The following is a 17581-nucleotide window of genomic DNA, read 5'->3' on the forward strand; positions in this document are numbered from 1 at the left end:
GTTGGAGGGAAGACAGTAGGATATTGGTTAGCAATCAATTACAGAGAGCCACATGCTAAAATCTGGGACCCAGTCACTTCAGAGGATGAAAGAGCATGAACAGGAAATGACTATTCAGTCCTATCAAGCCCATTTCTTTCCCAGATCTTCATAGATTCTAAGACACCTATTGAATCTTGAGGGAATGTTATGTACAAAATCTCATTCTACTCTAAATGACCAAGAAAATTCACTCATCCTCAATTTTCATTATTCAACCCTGGCTTCCCGTCCTTCAGGTAACATTTCTCCCTGCCTCACAGTACAGAAACCATCAAGCTGCATGAAGTATTTAAGCGTGTCTCTATTTACTTATCCTTATAATTATCAATCTTATTCCTAGGTGTATACTTAACCAGCTGAACTTTAACAACAGGGGTAGGGGCCTAGGGCAGACAGAAGTTTCACCTTCTACAATGATGGCCTGATATTTGTGAGGAGCCAGGCAGGACAGGGCTGGCAGGATGGTACCACCCATTGGAACTCTCACTGCCTGCACCCACTTTTCCCTGAGCAACTTGCACAGCAGCAACATACTGGTGTCCAGGTGAAAAGAGCCATGGAAGTGATGCCCAGGCTGGACTTGTGGCTTACCAGCTGCTCATATACACAGCAGTCAAGCATTGCATTTTCCTATCTTCTCACCTTGATCAGTACCCAAAATGTGTTAGAATAATTTAAGTAACATGACCTTGTCCTGACCCTAGATACTCTGGTGGGTTCAGGAACATGAGTCATAGAGTCATAGAGTTATACAGCATGGAAACAGGTCCTTCGGCCCATCGTATCTGTGGCAGCCATCAAGCACCTAACTATTCTAATCCAATTTTCGAGCACTTGGCCCGTAGCCTTGTATTCTATGGTGTTTCACGTGCTCATCTAAACACCTCTTAAATATTGGGAGGTTCCTGCCTTTACCACCTCTCCAGGCAGTGCGTTCCAGATTCCAACCACCCTCTGGGTGAAAACATTTTTCCTCAAATCCCCTCTAAACCTCCTGCACCTTACCTTAAATCTATGCCTCCTGGTTATTGACCCCTCCACTAAGGGAAAATGTTTCTTCCTATCTAACCTATCAATGCCCCTCATAATTTTGTATACCTCAATCGTATTTCCCCTCAGCCTTCTCTGCTCTAAGGAAAACAACCCTCGCCTTTTCAGTCTCTCTTCATAGCTGAAATGCTCCAGCCCAGGTAACATCCTGGCGAATCTCCTCTGCACCCTCTCCAAGGCAATCACATCCTTCCTATAGTGTGGCGACCAGAACTGTACACAGTACTCCAGCTGTGGCCTAACCAGTGTTTTATACAGCTCCATCGTAACCTCCCTGCTCTTATATTCTATGCCTCGGCTAATAAAGGCAAATATCCCATATGCTTTCCTAACCAACTTATCTACCTGTGCTGCTGCCTTCAGTGATCTATGGACATGTACACCAAGGTCCCTCCGACCTTCTGTACTTCCTAGGGTCCTACCATCCATTGTATATTCCCTTGCCCTGTTAGTCTTCCCAAAATGCATTACCTCACACTTCTCAGGATTAAATTCCATTTGCCACAGCTTCACCCATTTTACCAGCCCATCTATATCATCCTGTAATCTAAGGCTTTCCTCCTCACTATTTACGACACTACCAATTTTCGTGTCATCTGCGAACTTAATGATCATATCTCCTCTTTCTTTTGGGCCTCCTTATCTCGAGAGACAATGGATACGCGCCTGGAGGTGGTCAGTGGTTTGTGAAGCAGCGCCTGGAGTGGCTATAAAGGCCAATTCTAGAGTGACAGGCTCTTCCACAGGTGCTGCAGAGAAATTTGTTTGTCGGGGCTGTTGCACAGTTGGCTCTCCCCTTGCGCCTCTGTCTTTTTTCCTGCCAACTACTAAGTCTCTTCGACTCGCCACATTTTAGCCTTGTCTTTATGGCTGCCCACCAGCTCTGGCGAACGCTGGCAACTGACTCCCACGACTTGTGATCAATGTCACAGGATTTCATGTCGCGTTTGCAGACGTCTTTAAAGCAGAGACGTGGATGGCCGGTGGGTCTGATACCAGTGGCGAGCTCGCTGTACAATGTGTCTTTGGGGATCCTGCCATCTTCCATGCGGCTCACATGGCCAAGCCATCTCAAGCGCTGCTGACTCAGTAGTGTGTACAAGCTGGGGATATTGGCCATCTTGAGGACTTCTGTGTTGGAGATACGGTCCTGCCACCTGATGCCAAGTATTCTCTGGAGGCAGCGAAGATGGAATGAATTGAGACGTCACTCTTGGCTGGCATACGTTGTCCAGGCCTCGCTGCCATAGAGCAAGGTACCGAGGACACAGGCCTGATACACTCGGAATTTTGTGTTCCGTGTCAGTACGCCATTTTCCCACACTCTCTTGGCCAGTCTGGACATAGCAGTGGAAGCCTTTCCCATGCGCTTGTTGATTTCTGCATCTAGAGACAGGTTACTGGTGATAGTTGAGCCTAGGTAGGTGAACTCTTGAACCACTTCCAGAGCGTGGTCGCCAATATTGATGGATGGAGCATTTCTGACGTCCTGGGTTTCTGACAACCCGCTGGGTTGAGCACTACCTAGAACTGTACTCCAGGGAGAATGCTGTCACTGAGACTGCCCTCAATGCAGCCCAGCCTCTACCAGTCATGGATGAGCTGGACAGATTGGTGGAGTAGCAGATAGTGAAGGGGACTGTCAGAGAATACAGCAGAATATAGATAGATTGGAGAGTTGGGCAGAGAAATGGCAAATGGAGTTCAATCAGGGTAAATGCGAGGTGATGCATTTTGGAAGATCCAATTCAAGACTGAACTATACAGTAAATGGAAAAGTCCTGGGGAAAATTGATGTACAGAGAGATTTGGGTGTTCAGGTCCATTGTTCCCTGAAGGTGGCAACGCAGGTAAATAGAGTGGTCAAGAAGGCATACGGCATGCTTTCCTTCATCGGACGGGGTATTGAGTACAAGAGTTGGCAGGTCATGTTACAGTTGTATAGGACTTTGGTTCGGCCACATTTGGAATACTGCGTGCAGTTCTGGTCGCCACATTACCAAAAGGATGTGGATGCTTTGGAGAGGGTGCAGAGGAGGTTCACCAGGATGTTGCCTGGTATGGAGGGCGCTAGCTATGAAGAGAGGTTGAGTAGATTAGGATTATTTTCATTAGAAAGGCGGAGGTTGAGGGGGGACCTGATTGGGGTGGACAAAATCATGAGAGGTATAGACAGGGTGGATAGCAAGAAGCTTTTTCCCAGAGTGGGGTATTCAATTACTAGGGGTCACGAGTTCAAAGTGAGAGGGGAAAAGTTTAGGGGGGGATATGCGTGGAAAGTTCTTTACGCAGAGGGTGGTGGGTGCCTGGAATGCGTTGCCAGCGGAGGTGGTAGATGCGAACACGATAGCATCTTTTAAGATGTATCTAGACAGATACATGAATGGGCAGGAAGCAAAGAGATGCAGACCCTTAGAAAATAGGCGACATGTTTAGGTAGAGGATCTGGATCGGCGCAGGCTTGGAGGGCCGAAGGGCCTGTTCCTGTGCTGTAATTTTCTTTTCTTTATACAGCCAACCAAATTGGAACTCAGTGATGCCATTGATTCTCTAGCCAGCGGAAAAGCCTCTGGGAAGGACAGCATTACCCCTGAAATAATCAAGAGTGCCAAGCCTGCTATACTCTCAGCACTACATGAACTGCTTTGCCTGTGCTGGGACGAGGGAGCAGTACCACAGGACATGCGCGATGCCAATATCATCACCCTCTATAAAAACAAAGGTGACCGCGGTGACTGCAACAACTATTGTGGAATCTCCCTGCTCAGCATAGTGGGGAAAGTCTTTGCTCGAGTCGCGCTGAACAGACTCCAGAAGCTGGCCGAGCGCGTCTACCCTGAGGCACAGTGTGGCTTTCGTGCAGAGAGATCGACCGTTGACATGTTGTTCTCCCTTCGTCAGATACAGGAGAAATGCTGTGAACAACAGATGCCCCTCTACATTGCTTTCATTGATCTCAGCAAAGCCTTTGACCTCGTCAGCAGACGTGGTCTCTTCAGACTACTAGAAAAGATCGGATGTCCACCAAAGCTACTAAGTATCATCACCTCATTCCATGACAATATGAAAGGCACAATTCAACATGGTGGCTCCTCAGCAGAGCCCTTTCCTATCCTGAGTGGCGTGAACCAGGGCTGTGTTCTCGCACCCACACTTTTTGGGATTTTCTTCTCCCTGCTGCTTTCACATGCGTTCAAGTCCTCTGAAGAAGGAATTTTCCTCCACACAAGATCAGGGGGCAGGTTGTTCAACCTTGCCCTTCTAAGAGCGAAGCCCAAAGTACGGAAAGTCCTCATCAGGGAACTCCTCTTTGCTGACGATGCTGCTTTAACATCTCACACTGAAGTGTGCCTGCAGAGTCTCATGGACAGGTTTGCGGCTGCCTGAAAATGAATTTGGCCGAACCATCAGCCTCAAGAAAACGAACATCATATCTCCTCTATTCACATCTAAATCATTAATGTACACTACAAACAGCAAGGGTCCCAGCACTGATCCCTGCAGTACACCACTGGTCACAGGCTTCCACTCGGAAAAACAACCCTCGATCATTACCCTCTGCCTCCTGCCACTCAGCCAATTTTGGATTCAATTTGCCAAATTGCCCTGGATCCCATGGGCTCTTACCTTCTTAACCAATCTCCCATGCGGGACCTTATCAAAAGCCTTACTGAAGTCCATATAGACTACATCAACTGCTTTACCGTCATCTACACCACACATTTCGTCACCACCTCAAGAAATTCAATCAAGTTAGTCAGACACGATCTCCCCCTGACAAAGCCATGCTGACTATCCCTGATTAATCCCTGCCTCTCCAAGTGGAGATAAATCCTGTCCCTCAGAATTTTTTCCGATAGTTTCCCAACCACTGACGTTAGACTCACCAGCCTGTAATTACCTGGTTTATCCCTGCTATCCTTCTTAAATGATGGTACCATATTCACTGTCCTCCAGTCCTCTGGTACCTCTCCTGTGGCCAGAGAGGAATTGAAAATTTGTGTCTTCTCCCCTGCTATCTCCTCCCTTGCATCACATCACAGTCTGGGATACATATCATTACATAGTGGCAGCATGGAGTTTCGGTCCCAGTATAATTTCATATCAGATGGACTTAATACTGGCATTGCTTTCTTATACTTTCTAAATAAATCAGACAAAAAGGGATGAGATCCTGAAAGCAGATGTTAGGGAGCTAGATAAAACAGACAGTAAAAGCAGGCCCTCAGATTACTCCAGATAATCTCCAGATTACTGCCAGTACCATGCGCTTGTGAGCATAGAAATAGGAGGTTAGAGCTGGTGAATGTGTGGCTGGAGAGATGGTGAAGGAGGGAGGGCTTTAGATTCCTCAAGCATTTGGGGGGAGCTGCGACCTGCACAAACCGGATGATTTGCACCTCAATAGGGCTGGAAACAATATCCTTGCCGGGAGGTGTGCTAGTGCTGTTGGGCAGGGTTTAGACTAGTTTGGCAAGGGGATGGGAATCGGAGGGTAGACTCAGAGAGGGCAAAACCAAAAATGGAAATGAAAGGCAGAAAATTAGTGAGTGAGTCTGGAAGGCAGAGGAAACAAAGGATAGAAAATAAAGAAGGGTTTGGCAGTGCTCAAGGGTATATACTTCAATGCAAAGAGTATAGCAAATAAAGCAGACGAGCTGAGGGCACAGATAAAAACGTGGCAGTATGATATCATTGCTAGTACAGAAACATGGCTTAAAGAGGGACAGGAATGGCAGCTCAAACTTCCTGGTGACAGGGTTTTCAGACCAGGGAATGGGGGATAAAAAGGGAGGTGGGGGGGAGGGTGGTAATTTTGGTTAGAGAAGCAATTACAGCTGTGTGATGAGGGATGATATGTTAGAGGATCATCAATTGAGGCCATATGGATTGAGCTTAGGAACAAAAAAGGGGCAGTCACACTACTGGGAGTGTACTACAGACCCCCGAACAGTCAGAGGGAAATAGAAGAGCAAATATTTATTTATTTAGAGATACAGCACTGAAACAGGCCCTTTGGCCCACCGAGTCTGTGCCGACCATCAACCACCCATTTATACTAATATTACATTAATCCCATATTCCTACCACATCCCCACCTTCCCTCAATTCCCCTACCACCTACCTATACTGGAGGTAATTGATAATGGCCAATTTACCTATCAACCTGCAAGTCTTTGGCTGTGGGAGGAAACGGGAGCACCCAGAGAAAACCCACACGGTCACAGGGAGAACTTGCAAACTCCACACAGGCAGTACCCAGAATCAAACCCGGGTCGCTGGAGCTGTGAGGCTGCGGTGCTAACCACTGCACCACTGTGCCCCTCAGGGAAATCTCTGAGAAGTGCAAAAACAATAAGGCAGTAATAGTAGGGGATTTTAACTACCCCAATATTAACTGGGATAGTTTTAGTGTGAAAGGAAATGGAGGGAACATAATTCATAAGTTGCATTCAGGAGAACCATTTTTGGCCAGTATGTAGCAAGTCCAACAAGAGAGGGCACAGTTCTGGGCTTGGTTTTAGGTAATGAAGCTGGGCAGGTGGAAGGAGTGGCAGGGAGAGAGCATTTTGGTGGTAGTGATCATAATTCAGTTAGTTTTAACATAATTATGGAAAAGGACAGAGATAGAACAGGAGTTAAAGTTCTAAATTGGGGCAAGGCCAATTTTACGAAGCTGAGAAATGATTTAGCAGAAGTAGACTGGAAACAGCTACTTGAAGGTAAATCAGTGTCAGAGCAGTGGGAGGCATTCAAAGGTGAGATTCAGGTTTACTTCAGAGTAAACAGGCTGGATTTTGATAGCCGGCACGCACGGACTGCATGCCGCCATGATCTTGAGCCCAGCGGCTCATTAGAATATGCAGGGTGGCTGCCCCTAATCATGTGGCGGGGGGGTGGCCTTGGCGATGCCATGAATGGCGTCAATTGTTTCTGCGCAGGCGCTGGCGCCATTTTTAAAGGGCTGCCAGCCCTGCGTAGCAAATGTAGAGTTGCCTCCCCCCACTACACTGAAAATACATATTTGCCCTGTCCCCCTCCACTACAATAATATTGCAGAGTTCATCCCTTTTCCCCACAACTGCAGAAAGAGCAGAGTTCACCCCTTCCCTGCCACCCCCACACTAAAAATGCTCCGATCCCCCTTCCCCACCTCAGTGGTGCCAGCTTTCCCTGGATGGGAACGTGAAGGCGTGTGAGCCCGTCACGCTGAAGATCCGGAACCGAAGGTTAGATCGCGGGGAATTACAGTTAAATGAATGCATAAAATTTAATTAAATATTTAAACCAGGATCCCGTCACAGATCGGCAGAGGGGCCACCCCAGAGCTTCCCCGCCATCAGGAGGATTGGGCTTGGTAATCACACCATCGGGTTCTGTGGCGGGCTGCTGCCGCTCAGATCTTCCAGCAACCCCCACCCTGCAACGGAGCCTGACATCGGGAGGTGAAAAAAATCCAGCCCAACATGTTCACAAAGAAAAATGGTGGGACAGCCAAATCTAGAGCCCCCTGAATGTCAAAGAGCTTACAGGGTATGATAAGGCAGAAAAGGAAAGCTTATGTCAGACACCAAGAACTCAATACTCCAGAAAGCCGAGAGCAGTACAGAAAGTGGAGGGGTGAAATCAAAAAGGAAATTAGGAAAGCTAGGAGAAGGCATGAAAGAATATTGGCAAGCAAAATCAAGGAGAACCCAAAGATGTTTTATCAATACATTAAGAGCAAGAGGCTAACTAAGGAAAGAGTAGGGTCCATAAAAGACCAAAAAGCTAACTTACGTTTGGAGGCGTAAGATGTGGATATGGTTCTTAATGAATACTTTGCATCGGTCTTCACAAAAGAGGGGGACGATGCAGACATTGTAGTTGAGAAGGAATGTGAGCATTGAATGTGAGCATTGGATGTGATATACATGGAGAGAGAAGAAGTATTAAGGGCATTAGCATCCTTAAAAGTGGATAAATGTACCGCAGGCTGTTAAAAGAAGCCAGGGAGGAAATAGTGGGAGGTCTGACCATCATTTTCCAATCCTCACTGGATACAGATGTGATGCTGGAGGATTGGAGGACTGATAACATTATACCTCTGTTTAAAATGGGAGGGAGGGTTAGACTGAATAATTACAGGCCAGTCAGTCTTACCTCGGCAGTGAGCAAGTTATTGGAATCAATTCTGAGAGACAGGATAAACTGTCACTTAGAAAAACATGGAATAATCAAGGATTGTCAGCATGGAATTGTTAAGGGAAGGTCGTGTCTGATTAACTTGATTGAATTTTTTGAGGAATTAACAAGGAGGAATGATGAGGGCAGTGCAGTTGACGTGATCTATATGGATTTTAACAAGGCTTTTGACAAGGTCCAAAATGGCAGACTGATTTAAAAAAAAAGCCCATGGGATCCAGGGGAATGTAATAAGCTGGATACAAAATTGGCTCAGTGGCACGAAACAAAAGGTAATTGTTGATGGGTGTTTTTGCGACTGGAAGGTTCCACAGGGCTCAGTACTAGGTCCCCTGCTTTTAGTGGTATATATTAACGATTTGGATGTAAATGTAGGGGGAATGATCAGGAAGTTTGCAGACGACATAAAAATTGGCCTGTGGTTGAAAGCAAGGAGGATTGCTGTTGACTGCAGGAAGATATTCATTGACTGATAAGATGGGCAGAAAAATGGCAAATGGAATTTAACCCAAAGAAATGTGAGGTGATGAATTTAGGGAGCTCAAATAAGGCAAAGGAATACACAATAAATGGGAGGATACTGAGAGGTGTAGAGGAAGTGAAGGACCTTGGAGTGTATGTCCACGGATCCTTGAGGGTAGCAGGACAGGTCAATAAGGTGGTTAAAAACACATATGGAATCCTTTCCTTTATTAGCTGAGGCGTAGAATATATGAGTAGGGAGGTTATGCCGGAACTATATAAAAACATTAGATAGGCCACAACTTGAGTACTGTGTGCAGTTCTGGTCACCTCATTAAAGAAAGGATGTAATTGCACTAGAGAGGGTACATAGGAGATTTACGAGGATGTTGTCAGGACTGGAAAATTGCAGCTATGAGGAAAGATTGGATAGGCTGGGGTTGTTCTCCTTGGAACAGAGAAGGCTGAGGGGAGATTTGAATGAGATGTACAAAATTGTGAGGGGCCTGGATAGAGTAGATGGAAGAGCCTATTTACTTTAGCAGAGAGGTCAGCGACTAGGGGGCATAGATTTCAGGTTACTGGTAGAAGGATTAGAGGGGAGATGAGGAAAAACTTTTCTACCCAGAGGGTGGTGGGGGTCTGGAACTCACTGCCTGAAAGGCACTGGAGGCAAAAAAAACTCATCTCATTTAAAAGCTAATTGGGTGTGCACCTGAAGTGCCGTAACCTGCAGGGCTACGGACCAAATGCTGGAAAGTGGGATTAGGCTGGCTGGCTTTTTCTCAGCTGGCACAAACACAATGGGCCAAGTGGCCTCATTCTGTGCTGTAAACTTTCTATGATTTTAAGTGATAATATATAGATGTGCACTACACTGTCATTACTAGCTTCATATGAACTAGCTTTGTCCACAAGAATAAAATTCTTAGAGAAGTAACTGATGTAAATAAAAATCTTACATTAGTTATTACTTTATAAATTGGCATTTTACCACAAACTGCTACAGACTACATCAAAGGCTATGAATCACACTGATACTAATCAAGATACAGCAGATGCACTCATCTACTGCAGATGCACAGGGTTACAGGGAGTAGGTACAGGAATAACAATACATCCACTTACTATCGGCAACCTATGTTCAGAGCAATTTAATGAAAATCATACAGATGCCTGGAGCAGAATTAAACCATGACACTCAAACTACTTTCTGGGAGAGAAGATTAAACATATTTTATAAACTGAACAGATATGCACAAGAAAAAAGACATTCCTACCTCTGACACCTTCACTTATGTCACTGAAGCTGTCATACTGTGTGAAATCTGTGGACTGCGGCTAACAAAATAAGAAGAAAGCATAATTAATCTTTACAGGTTTTTAGGTCAGTGATTCAGTCTACAGATGTCTTAGTGGATAATTGTACTCTACCAGTTATTATAGATTTATTACTATATCTACCATAAAGGCATTGAAAGATAATGCAGAAATAGTAGTTAGACCAGGGTTGTCCAAAAAATTAGCCACATACCCCTTGTAGCTAATTGCATTTGTGATTCGTAAATAAAAATGGTAAGAGACACCATTGTGAAGCATGTGATTTCAAGACTCACTCGCATGGGTTTGTGTGCGTACTTTAACTTTTTTGTGTATTTGTTGGTAAACTGGCAAGATGAAAAGTGGAGAGAGTGATTTTTGTTTTAATGATGTGCACTTTTAAATACTTATTGGTTTGCTGCTAGAATGTTGTGTACCATGAGTGAAAACACTGTCTTTGGCACCATGGAAACACCAGCAACATTGTACAGAGAGAGGCGCTAGAATCAGCTGGACCAATCAGCATAACTGGTCTAGGCCAGCAGAAGAAACAAGTCCATCCAATATTGAGCTTTAACAGAGCACGTAATGGCAAAGGGCAAACAGCATCCAACCACATTCTGGATGGAGAGAGAAGCAGGTCTGGAAAATCTCATTGTGCAAGCCAACATTCTCTGAAGAAGTCAAAGTACGGCTTCCAACTGTTGAACAAAAACTTCAAAGCTGCACTCAGACATGCTGTGTCTGATGAATTCATTGCCAGAATTCCAAATTCTGTGAAAGAGAAAGACTGCAAGAGAAAGACAGCAAAGTTTTGCACTGAATGATGGTAGATGCTTGTTAAATAAATGTACATATGAAGCATATTTATCTGTATTGTGTGTATGGCATTTTCTATTAGAATTTGAGCATGTAGTTAAAATGGTGTCTCCATTACCACACCTGTGGCTAGTCATAGAGTAATCCAGCACTGAAACAGGCTCTTCGGCCCACCGAGTCTGTGCCAACCATCAATTTATACTAATCCTACGTTAATCCCATATTCCCACAATTCTCCTACCTACACTAGGGGCAATTTATAATGGCCACTTTACCTATCTACCTGCAAGTCTTTGGCTGTGGGAGAAAACCAGAGCACCCGGCGGAAACCCACGCAGTCACAGGGAGAACTTGCAAACTCGGCACAGGCAGTACCCAGAACTGAACTCGGGACGCTGGAGCTGTGAGGCTGCAGTGCTAACCACTGTGCCACCCATGTCAATGATTTCTTTTGGACAACACTGAATTAGACATAGTCCAATGCACTCTTACCAGCATTGCCCACATGCATGAATACAGTATGTCACAGCTTGATGATTCAATATACCTTTAATAGCTGAAGAAGCTATAGGATACAAAATGCTATAATACCATTGTCTGTGTACTAACGCAGAATTAAAAAATATCTCCATTCATATAGAAATATTGTAACTAAATTAATGCATTTTATTACTATATTTAGTCACAGGTAGAACTCCTCAGCTCTAATTTACTTGAATTCAAAATTGAAATATATCTCAAAATTTTTATTCTTAGTCTAGGTTTTAAAAAGTCAAATACTGAAGGCCCAATTTTAACTAATGTGTCCAGTGAGAATAGGGTGGATTAAATTAGAGGGTGTCCAATTTTATGCTCCATTGACTGTAACAAAGTCGAAAATCAAGAAGGTTGTCAGTATGGCATACGACCCAAGCTGAGCCCTTTCTCACTGGCACATTAAACTTGGGCCTGGCCTACAATTGTAACACATGTATAAAGCATTTTATGCTCCACCCAAGAGTAAGGCATTGCAATTATTGTTGCGTGATGTGGGGCTGAATTTTATAGAGCCCTGGATGTTGGGAACGGTGACGGGAGGGCATGAAGATTGTTCCGGAGGAGGCCCGCCACTGACCTTGACGCCGGCAGGGCCCATCCCAATCTCGGGGGCGGGGGCAAGGCCTCGTGTCGGCCCCCCACCCCGCTTGACGACAGGACCCGCATTACAATATGTAGACGGGCACTTATCATTCATTAACATGCTGGCCGCTGCGATTCAGACAGCAGGTTGAGATCTTCATCCTGGTGGCCGGCATCAACGCGCCTTCGGATCCCCGTCCGGGGAAACAAGGTGCAACTCCTGTGTGGAGGGGGGAGGAGGTACTTTTCTCAGTGAGGGTGGTGGGGTGGGGAGGGAGTGGGGTCAAACCTTTTGGATTGATCGGGAGGAATGATGGGAAAAGGTTGAGGGTTAGAGTTTGTGAACTTTGGGGGGGGGGGGGGAGGTCACATAGTCAAGCTAAGTATTTTGTGGGGCGAGTGGGCAAGGAATTAAATGTAAGGCTATTGGGGGCAGGTGGGAGAGGGGATGGAAGGATTTAAAAAAATATTTTTTAGACTTTTAAATTAAATTTGCCTTCAAGGTTTGAAACGGTCATTTGGGGCTGTAAACCTTTTAAAAATGGCATCGACATCTGCGTAGTGGCGCTGGACACTGTTGCCGGGGATGACTTGCCCGTCCCCTCCACGTGACTGGACGGGCGGAGGAGGGGGGGGAAGGGGGGGGGGGGAGGGGGGGGGGAGGGGGGGGAGGGGGGGGGGAGGGGGGGGGGGCCGCTGACGCAGACATGGTAATGAGCCGCCGTGTTTAGGATCGTGGCGGCTCTGCAACATGCGGGCCGCCATTTTTCTCGTCTGCTGCCGGTGGAGGGCCTATAGCATCCAGCCTGTGATGTCAATACATTAACTTTATTCTTTTCAATAATCCATGTAATCCTTTAATTATATATTTAGAGTCCTCAAGTTTTCTCATTCTAACACAAGTAACTTGAAAGTGCTCTTATCATGGGTTTTCTTATTACGTGTAATTTATTTCAAGGGGTGAGTTAAATAATTCATGTTTGATTGGGAAGGATCCCATCAAAATTATCTGCTCAGCCCTGCAATACATTACTTTAGTTCAAAAGCAGAGCAGTTCTCTTGCTCAATTCTCTTCAACATCAAAGCTCTTTGCTTAAAAAGGAAGGATATTCCTCTGTCTACTTTTAATGTAGTATAAACAATTGCCATTCTTTGACTATCAGAAAACAGGAGTGGTACATATGTGCATCCAAGTGACACTGTCCTAGCGACGTTGAGGACAGGAAAGCTTACAAGCCCATGGCAATTCTGCTTTTAGTCAGTCACCAGGAAACATAAAACTGCAGCTTGTTGAAGACTCGATATCTTTCTTTGGCCTCCTTGACTCGAGAGACAATGGGTAAGCACCTTGAGGTGGTCAGTGGTTTGTGAAGCAGCGCCTGGAGTGGCTATAAAGGCCAATTCTGGAGTGACAGACTCTTCCACAGGCGCTGCAGATAAAATTGGTTGTCGGGGCTGTTACACAGTTGGCTTTCTCCTTGCACTTCTGTCTTTTTTCCTGCCAACTGCTAAGTCTCTTCGACTCACCAAGCTTTAGCCCCGCCTTTACGGCTGTCTGCCAGCTCTTGCAATCACTGGCAACTGACTCCCACGACTTGTAGTCAATGTCACAGGACTTCATGTCGCGTTTGCAGACGTCTTTAAAGCGGAGACATGGACGTCCGGTGTGTCTGATACCAGTGATGAGCTCGCTGTACAATGCGTCCTTGGGGATCCTGCCATCTTCCATGCAGCTCACATGGCCAAGCCATCTCAAGCGTCGCTGGCTCAGTAGGGTGTATATGCTGGGGATGTTGGCCGCCTTGAAGACTTCTGCATTGGAGATACAGTCCTGCCACCTGATGCCAAGGATTCTCAGGAGGCAGCGAAGATGGAATGAGTTGAGACGTCGCTCTCGGCTGACATTCGTTGTCCAGGCCTCACTGCCGGGGACACAGGCTTGAAACATTTGGACTTTTGTATTCCGTGTCAGTGCGCCATTTTCCCACACCATCTTGGCCAGTCTGGACACAGCAGTGGAAGCCTTTCCCATGCACTTGTTGATTTCTGCATCGAGAGACAGGTTACTGGTGATAGTTGAGCCTAGGTAGGTAAACTCTTGAACCACTTCCAGAGCGTGGTCGCCGATATTGATGGATGGAGCATTTCTGATGCCCTGTCCCATGATGTTCGTTTTCTTGAGGCTGATGATTAGGCCAAATTCATTTCAGGCAGCTGCAATCCTGTCGATGAGTCTCTGCAGACACTCTTCTGTGTGGGATGTGAATGCAGCATCGTCAGCAAAGAGGAGTTCCCTGATGAGGACTTTCCGTACTTTGGTCTTCGCTCTTAGATGGGCAAGGTTGAACAACCCGCCATCTGATCTTGTGTGGAGGAAAATTCCTTCTTCTGAAGACTTGAACGCATGTGAGAGCAGCAGTGAGAAGAAGATCCCAAACAGTGTAGGTGCGAGAACACAGCCCTGTTTCACGCCACTCAGGATAGGAAAGGGGTCTGATGAGGCTCCGCTATGCTGAATTGTGCCTTTCATATTGTCATGGAATGAGATGATGATACTTAGCAGCTTTGGTGGACATCCGATCTTTGCTCGTAGTCTGAAGAAACCAAGTCTGCTAACAAGGTCAAAGGCTTTGGTGAGATCTATGAAAGCAATGTAAAGGGGCATCTGTTGTTTGTGGCATTTCTCCTGTAGCTGGCGAAGGGAGAACAGCATGTCAATGGTGGATCTCTCTGCTCGAAAGCCGCACTGTGCCTCAGGATAGACTCACTCAGCCAGCTTCTGTAGTCTGTTTAAAACGACTCAAGCGAAGGCTTTCCCCACTATGCTGAGCAGGGAGATTCCAAGGTAGCTGTTGCAGTCACTGTGGTCACCCTAGTTCTTATAGAGGGTGATGATATTGGCATCGCGCATGTCCTGTGGTACTGCTCCCTCATCCCAGCACAGGCAAAGCAGTTCATGTAGTGCTGAGAGTATAGCAAACTTGGCACCCTTGATTATTTCAGGGATAATGACTCGACATAAACTTTCCTTAACTGTAGTGTCTTTCTTGCTGAGACTGAAAATTCAGCAGCGGTGTATCAAACTTTTCTCCCATCACTCCATGCCACCAAGATAGTCAGATGTTGGTACTTTGTTAAGGACATGCTATTTAAGGATAACAACACTGTATGGTTACATTTTTTTATTGGAGCTCAAGAGCCAGTTTAATATTTGATTTCTTTATTTTCTTTTTGCATTGTGACAATACGAACTGTGGCCAATTGCAGCACAAAGCCATGATTGGAGTATTGTTCATTGAATCCGAGAAATTTATAGCACAGAAGGAGGCCATCCTGCCCATTGTGTCTGCACCAGCCAGAAAGGAACTATCCAGCCCAATCCCACTTTTGACAGGGCCCACAACCGTGTCCGGCCCATATCCCACACCTCAACCCTCACCCCTTCCCCTCCCTCCCAGAACCCCAACAGGGTTCCCCTTGGCCTCACTTTCCACCCCATCAGCCTCCACATCCAAAGGATCATCCTCCGCCATTTCCGCCACCTCCAGCGTGATGCCACTACCAAACGTATCTTCCCCTCCCCTTCCCCGTCAGCATTCCGAAGGGATCATTCCCCCCCCACGACACCCTGGTCCACTCCTCCATTACCCCCACCATCTTCCCCTTTCCATGGCACCTTCCCCTGCAATCGCAGGAGGTGTAATACCTGCCCATTTACCTCCTCTCTCCTCACTATCCAAGGCCCCAAACACTCCTTTCAGGTGAAGCAGCAATTTACTTGTACTTCTTTCAATTTAGGATACTGTATTCGCTGCTCACAATGTGGTCTCCTCTACATTGGTGAGACTAAACGCAGATTGGATGACCGCTTTGCAGAACACCTCCGCTCAGTCCGAAAGCAGGACCCCGAACTTCCGGTTGCTGGCCATTTCAACACTCCCCCCTGCTCTCATGCTCACATCTCTGTCCTGGGATTGCTGCAGTGTTCCAGTGAACATCAACGCAAGCTTGAGGAACAGCATCTCATTTATAGATTAGGCATGCTACAGCCTGCCGGACTGAACATTGAGTTCAATAATTTCAGAGCATGATGGGCCCCCTTTTTATTTTTTATGTGTTTATTTTATTTTAGTTTGTTTCTACTGTGCCTACCCACTTTTTTTCATGTTTGTGCCTGGGGCCAGGCTGCTCAGTTTTCTGTCCATTAACACCCTCTCTGTACTAATGCTTTGTCTTTCAGCACACCATTAACATACCGTTTGCCTTTGCTCCATGACCTCCTGGTCAGTTATTCTCTGTGACCTTGTCCTATCAACACCTTCTCTTTTGTTATCTCTTGCCCTACTTGCTTTACTTGCTTAAAACCTTTTACATTTCTAACCTTTGCCAGTTCTGATGAAGGGTCACTGACCTGAAACGATAAGCTCTTCATCTATAGCCTTGTAGATTATGGGACTTCAAATGCATTTCCAAGTATTTTTTTTAAAATGCAATGAAGGTTTCTGCCTCTAGCACCCTTTCACCCTGTGGGTGAAAAGAATTCTCAACTCCCCTCTAATCCTCCTAGCAATTACTTTAAATCTATGTCCCCCGGTTATTGACCACTCTATCTAGGCCCCTCAAATATTATACACCTCAATTAAATCTTCTCTCAGCATCCTTTCTTCTAAAGAAAACAATCTCAGCCTATCCAATCTTTCCTGATAGTTAAAATTCTCCAGTCCTGGCAACAGCCTCGTAAATTTCCTCTGTTCCCTCTATATTGCCATCACATCCTTACTGAAATGCAGTGACAAGAACTGTATGCAATACTCTAGCTGTGGTCTAGCTACTGTTTTATAAAGTTTCAGCATAACCTCCTTGCTCTTATATTCTATTAGCCTTCTTAACCACCTTATCTTCCTGTCCTGTTACCCTCAGGGATCTATGGATATGCACTCCAAGGTCCCTCTGTTCCTCTACCCTTCCCAGAATCCTACCATTTATTATGTATTTCCTCGCCTTGTTTGACCTCCTCAAATGCATCGTCTTACACTTCTCTGGATTGAATTCCATTTGCCAGCCTTCTGCCTGCCTGACCAGTCGACTGATCTCTCCCTACAGTCTTCAGCTTTCTTTCTCACTATCAACCACATAGCCAATTTTTGTATCATCTGTAAACTTTTTAACCATACCCTCTACATTTAAGTCTAATTCATTCATATATACCACAAAAAGAAGGGAACTAGTACTGAACCCTGTGGAATCTCACTGGAAACAGCCTTCTAGTCACAAACAGACCTGTTGACCATTACCTTTTGCTTCTTGCCACTGAGCCAATTTTGAATCCAACTTGCACTTTCCCTTGGATCCCATGAACTTGAACTTTCTGGCCAGCCTGCCATGTGGATCTTATTAAAAGCCTTGCTAAAATCCATGTAAACTACATCAAATGTGCTGTCCTTGTTGATCCTCCTTGTTACTTCCTCAAAAAATTCAAATCAAGTTAGTCAGACATGACCTTCCTTTAACAAATCCATGTTGACTGTCCGTGATTAATCTGTGCCTTTCTAAATGACATAGAATTTTTCCAATAATTTGCCCA

At 45.6% G+C, this 17581-nt stretch overlaps 1 protein-coding gene across 5 annotated transcripts in view; it reads right to left on the reverse strand.

Moving 5' to 3' along the window:
* Positions 1–17581, reverse strand: part of ablim1b (actin binding LIM protein 1b) — a 497169-nt gene that overhangs the window by 14862 nt on the left and 464726 nt on the right. The window contains exons 18-19 of one of the 5 annotated variants that reach the window (XM_068052959.1): positions 10020–10080; positions 5045–5235 (exon numbers count right to left, since the gene is read on the reverse strand). In XM_068052959.1, the coding sequence (XP_067909060.1) occupies positions 5207–5235; positions 10020–10080 (90 nt within the window). In that variant the 3' untranslated portion in view covers positions 5045–5206. Of the gene's footprint in view, positions 1–5044; positions 5236–10019; positions 10081–17581 lie in introns of those variants that run through there. The other 4 variants (XM_068052954.1, XM_068052958.1, XM_068052957.1 and 1 more) reach the window with 4 other exon arrangements.

Source organism: Heterodontus francisci, chromosome 20 (genome assembly GCF_036365525.1).
Source record: "Heterodontus francisci isolate sHetFra1 chromosome 20, sHetFra1.hap1, whole genome shotgun sequence".
NCBI classification, from domain to species: domain Eukaryota; kingdom Metazoa; phylum Chordata; class Chondrichthyes; order Heterodontiformes; family Heterodontidae; genus Heterodontus; species Heterodontus francisci.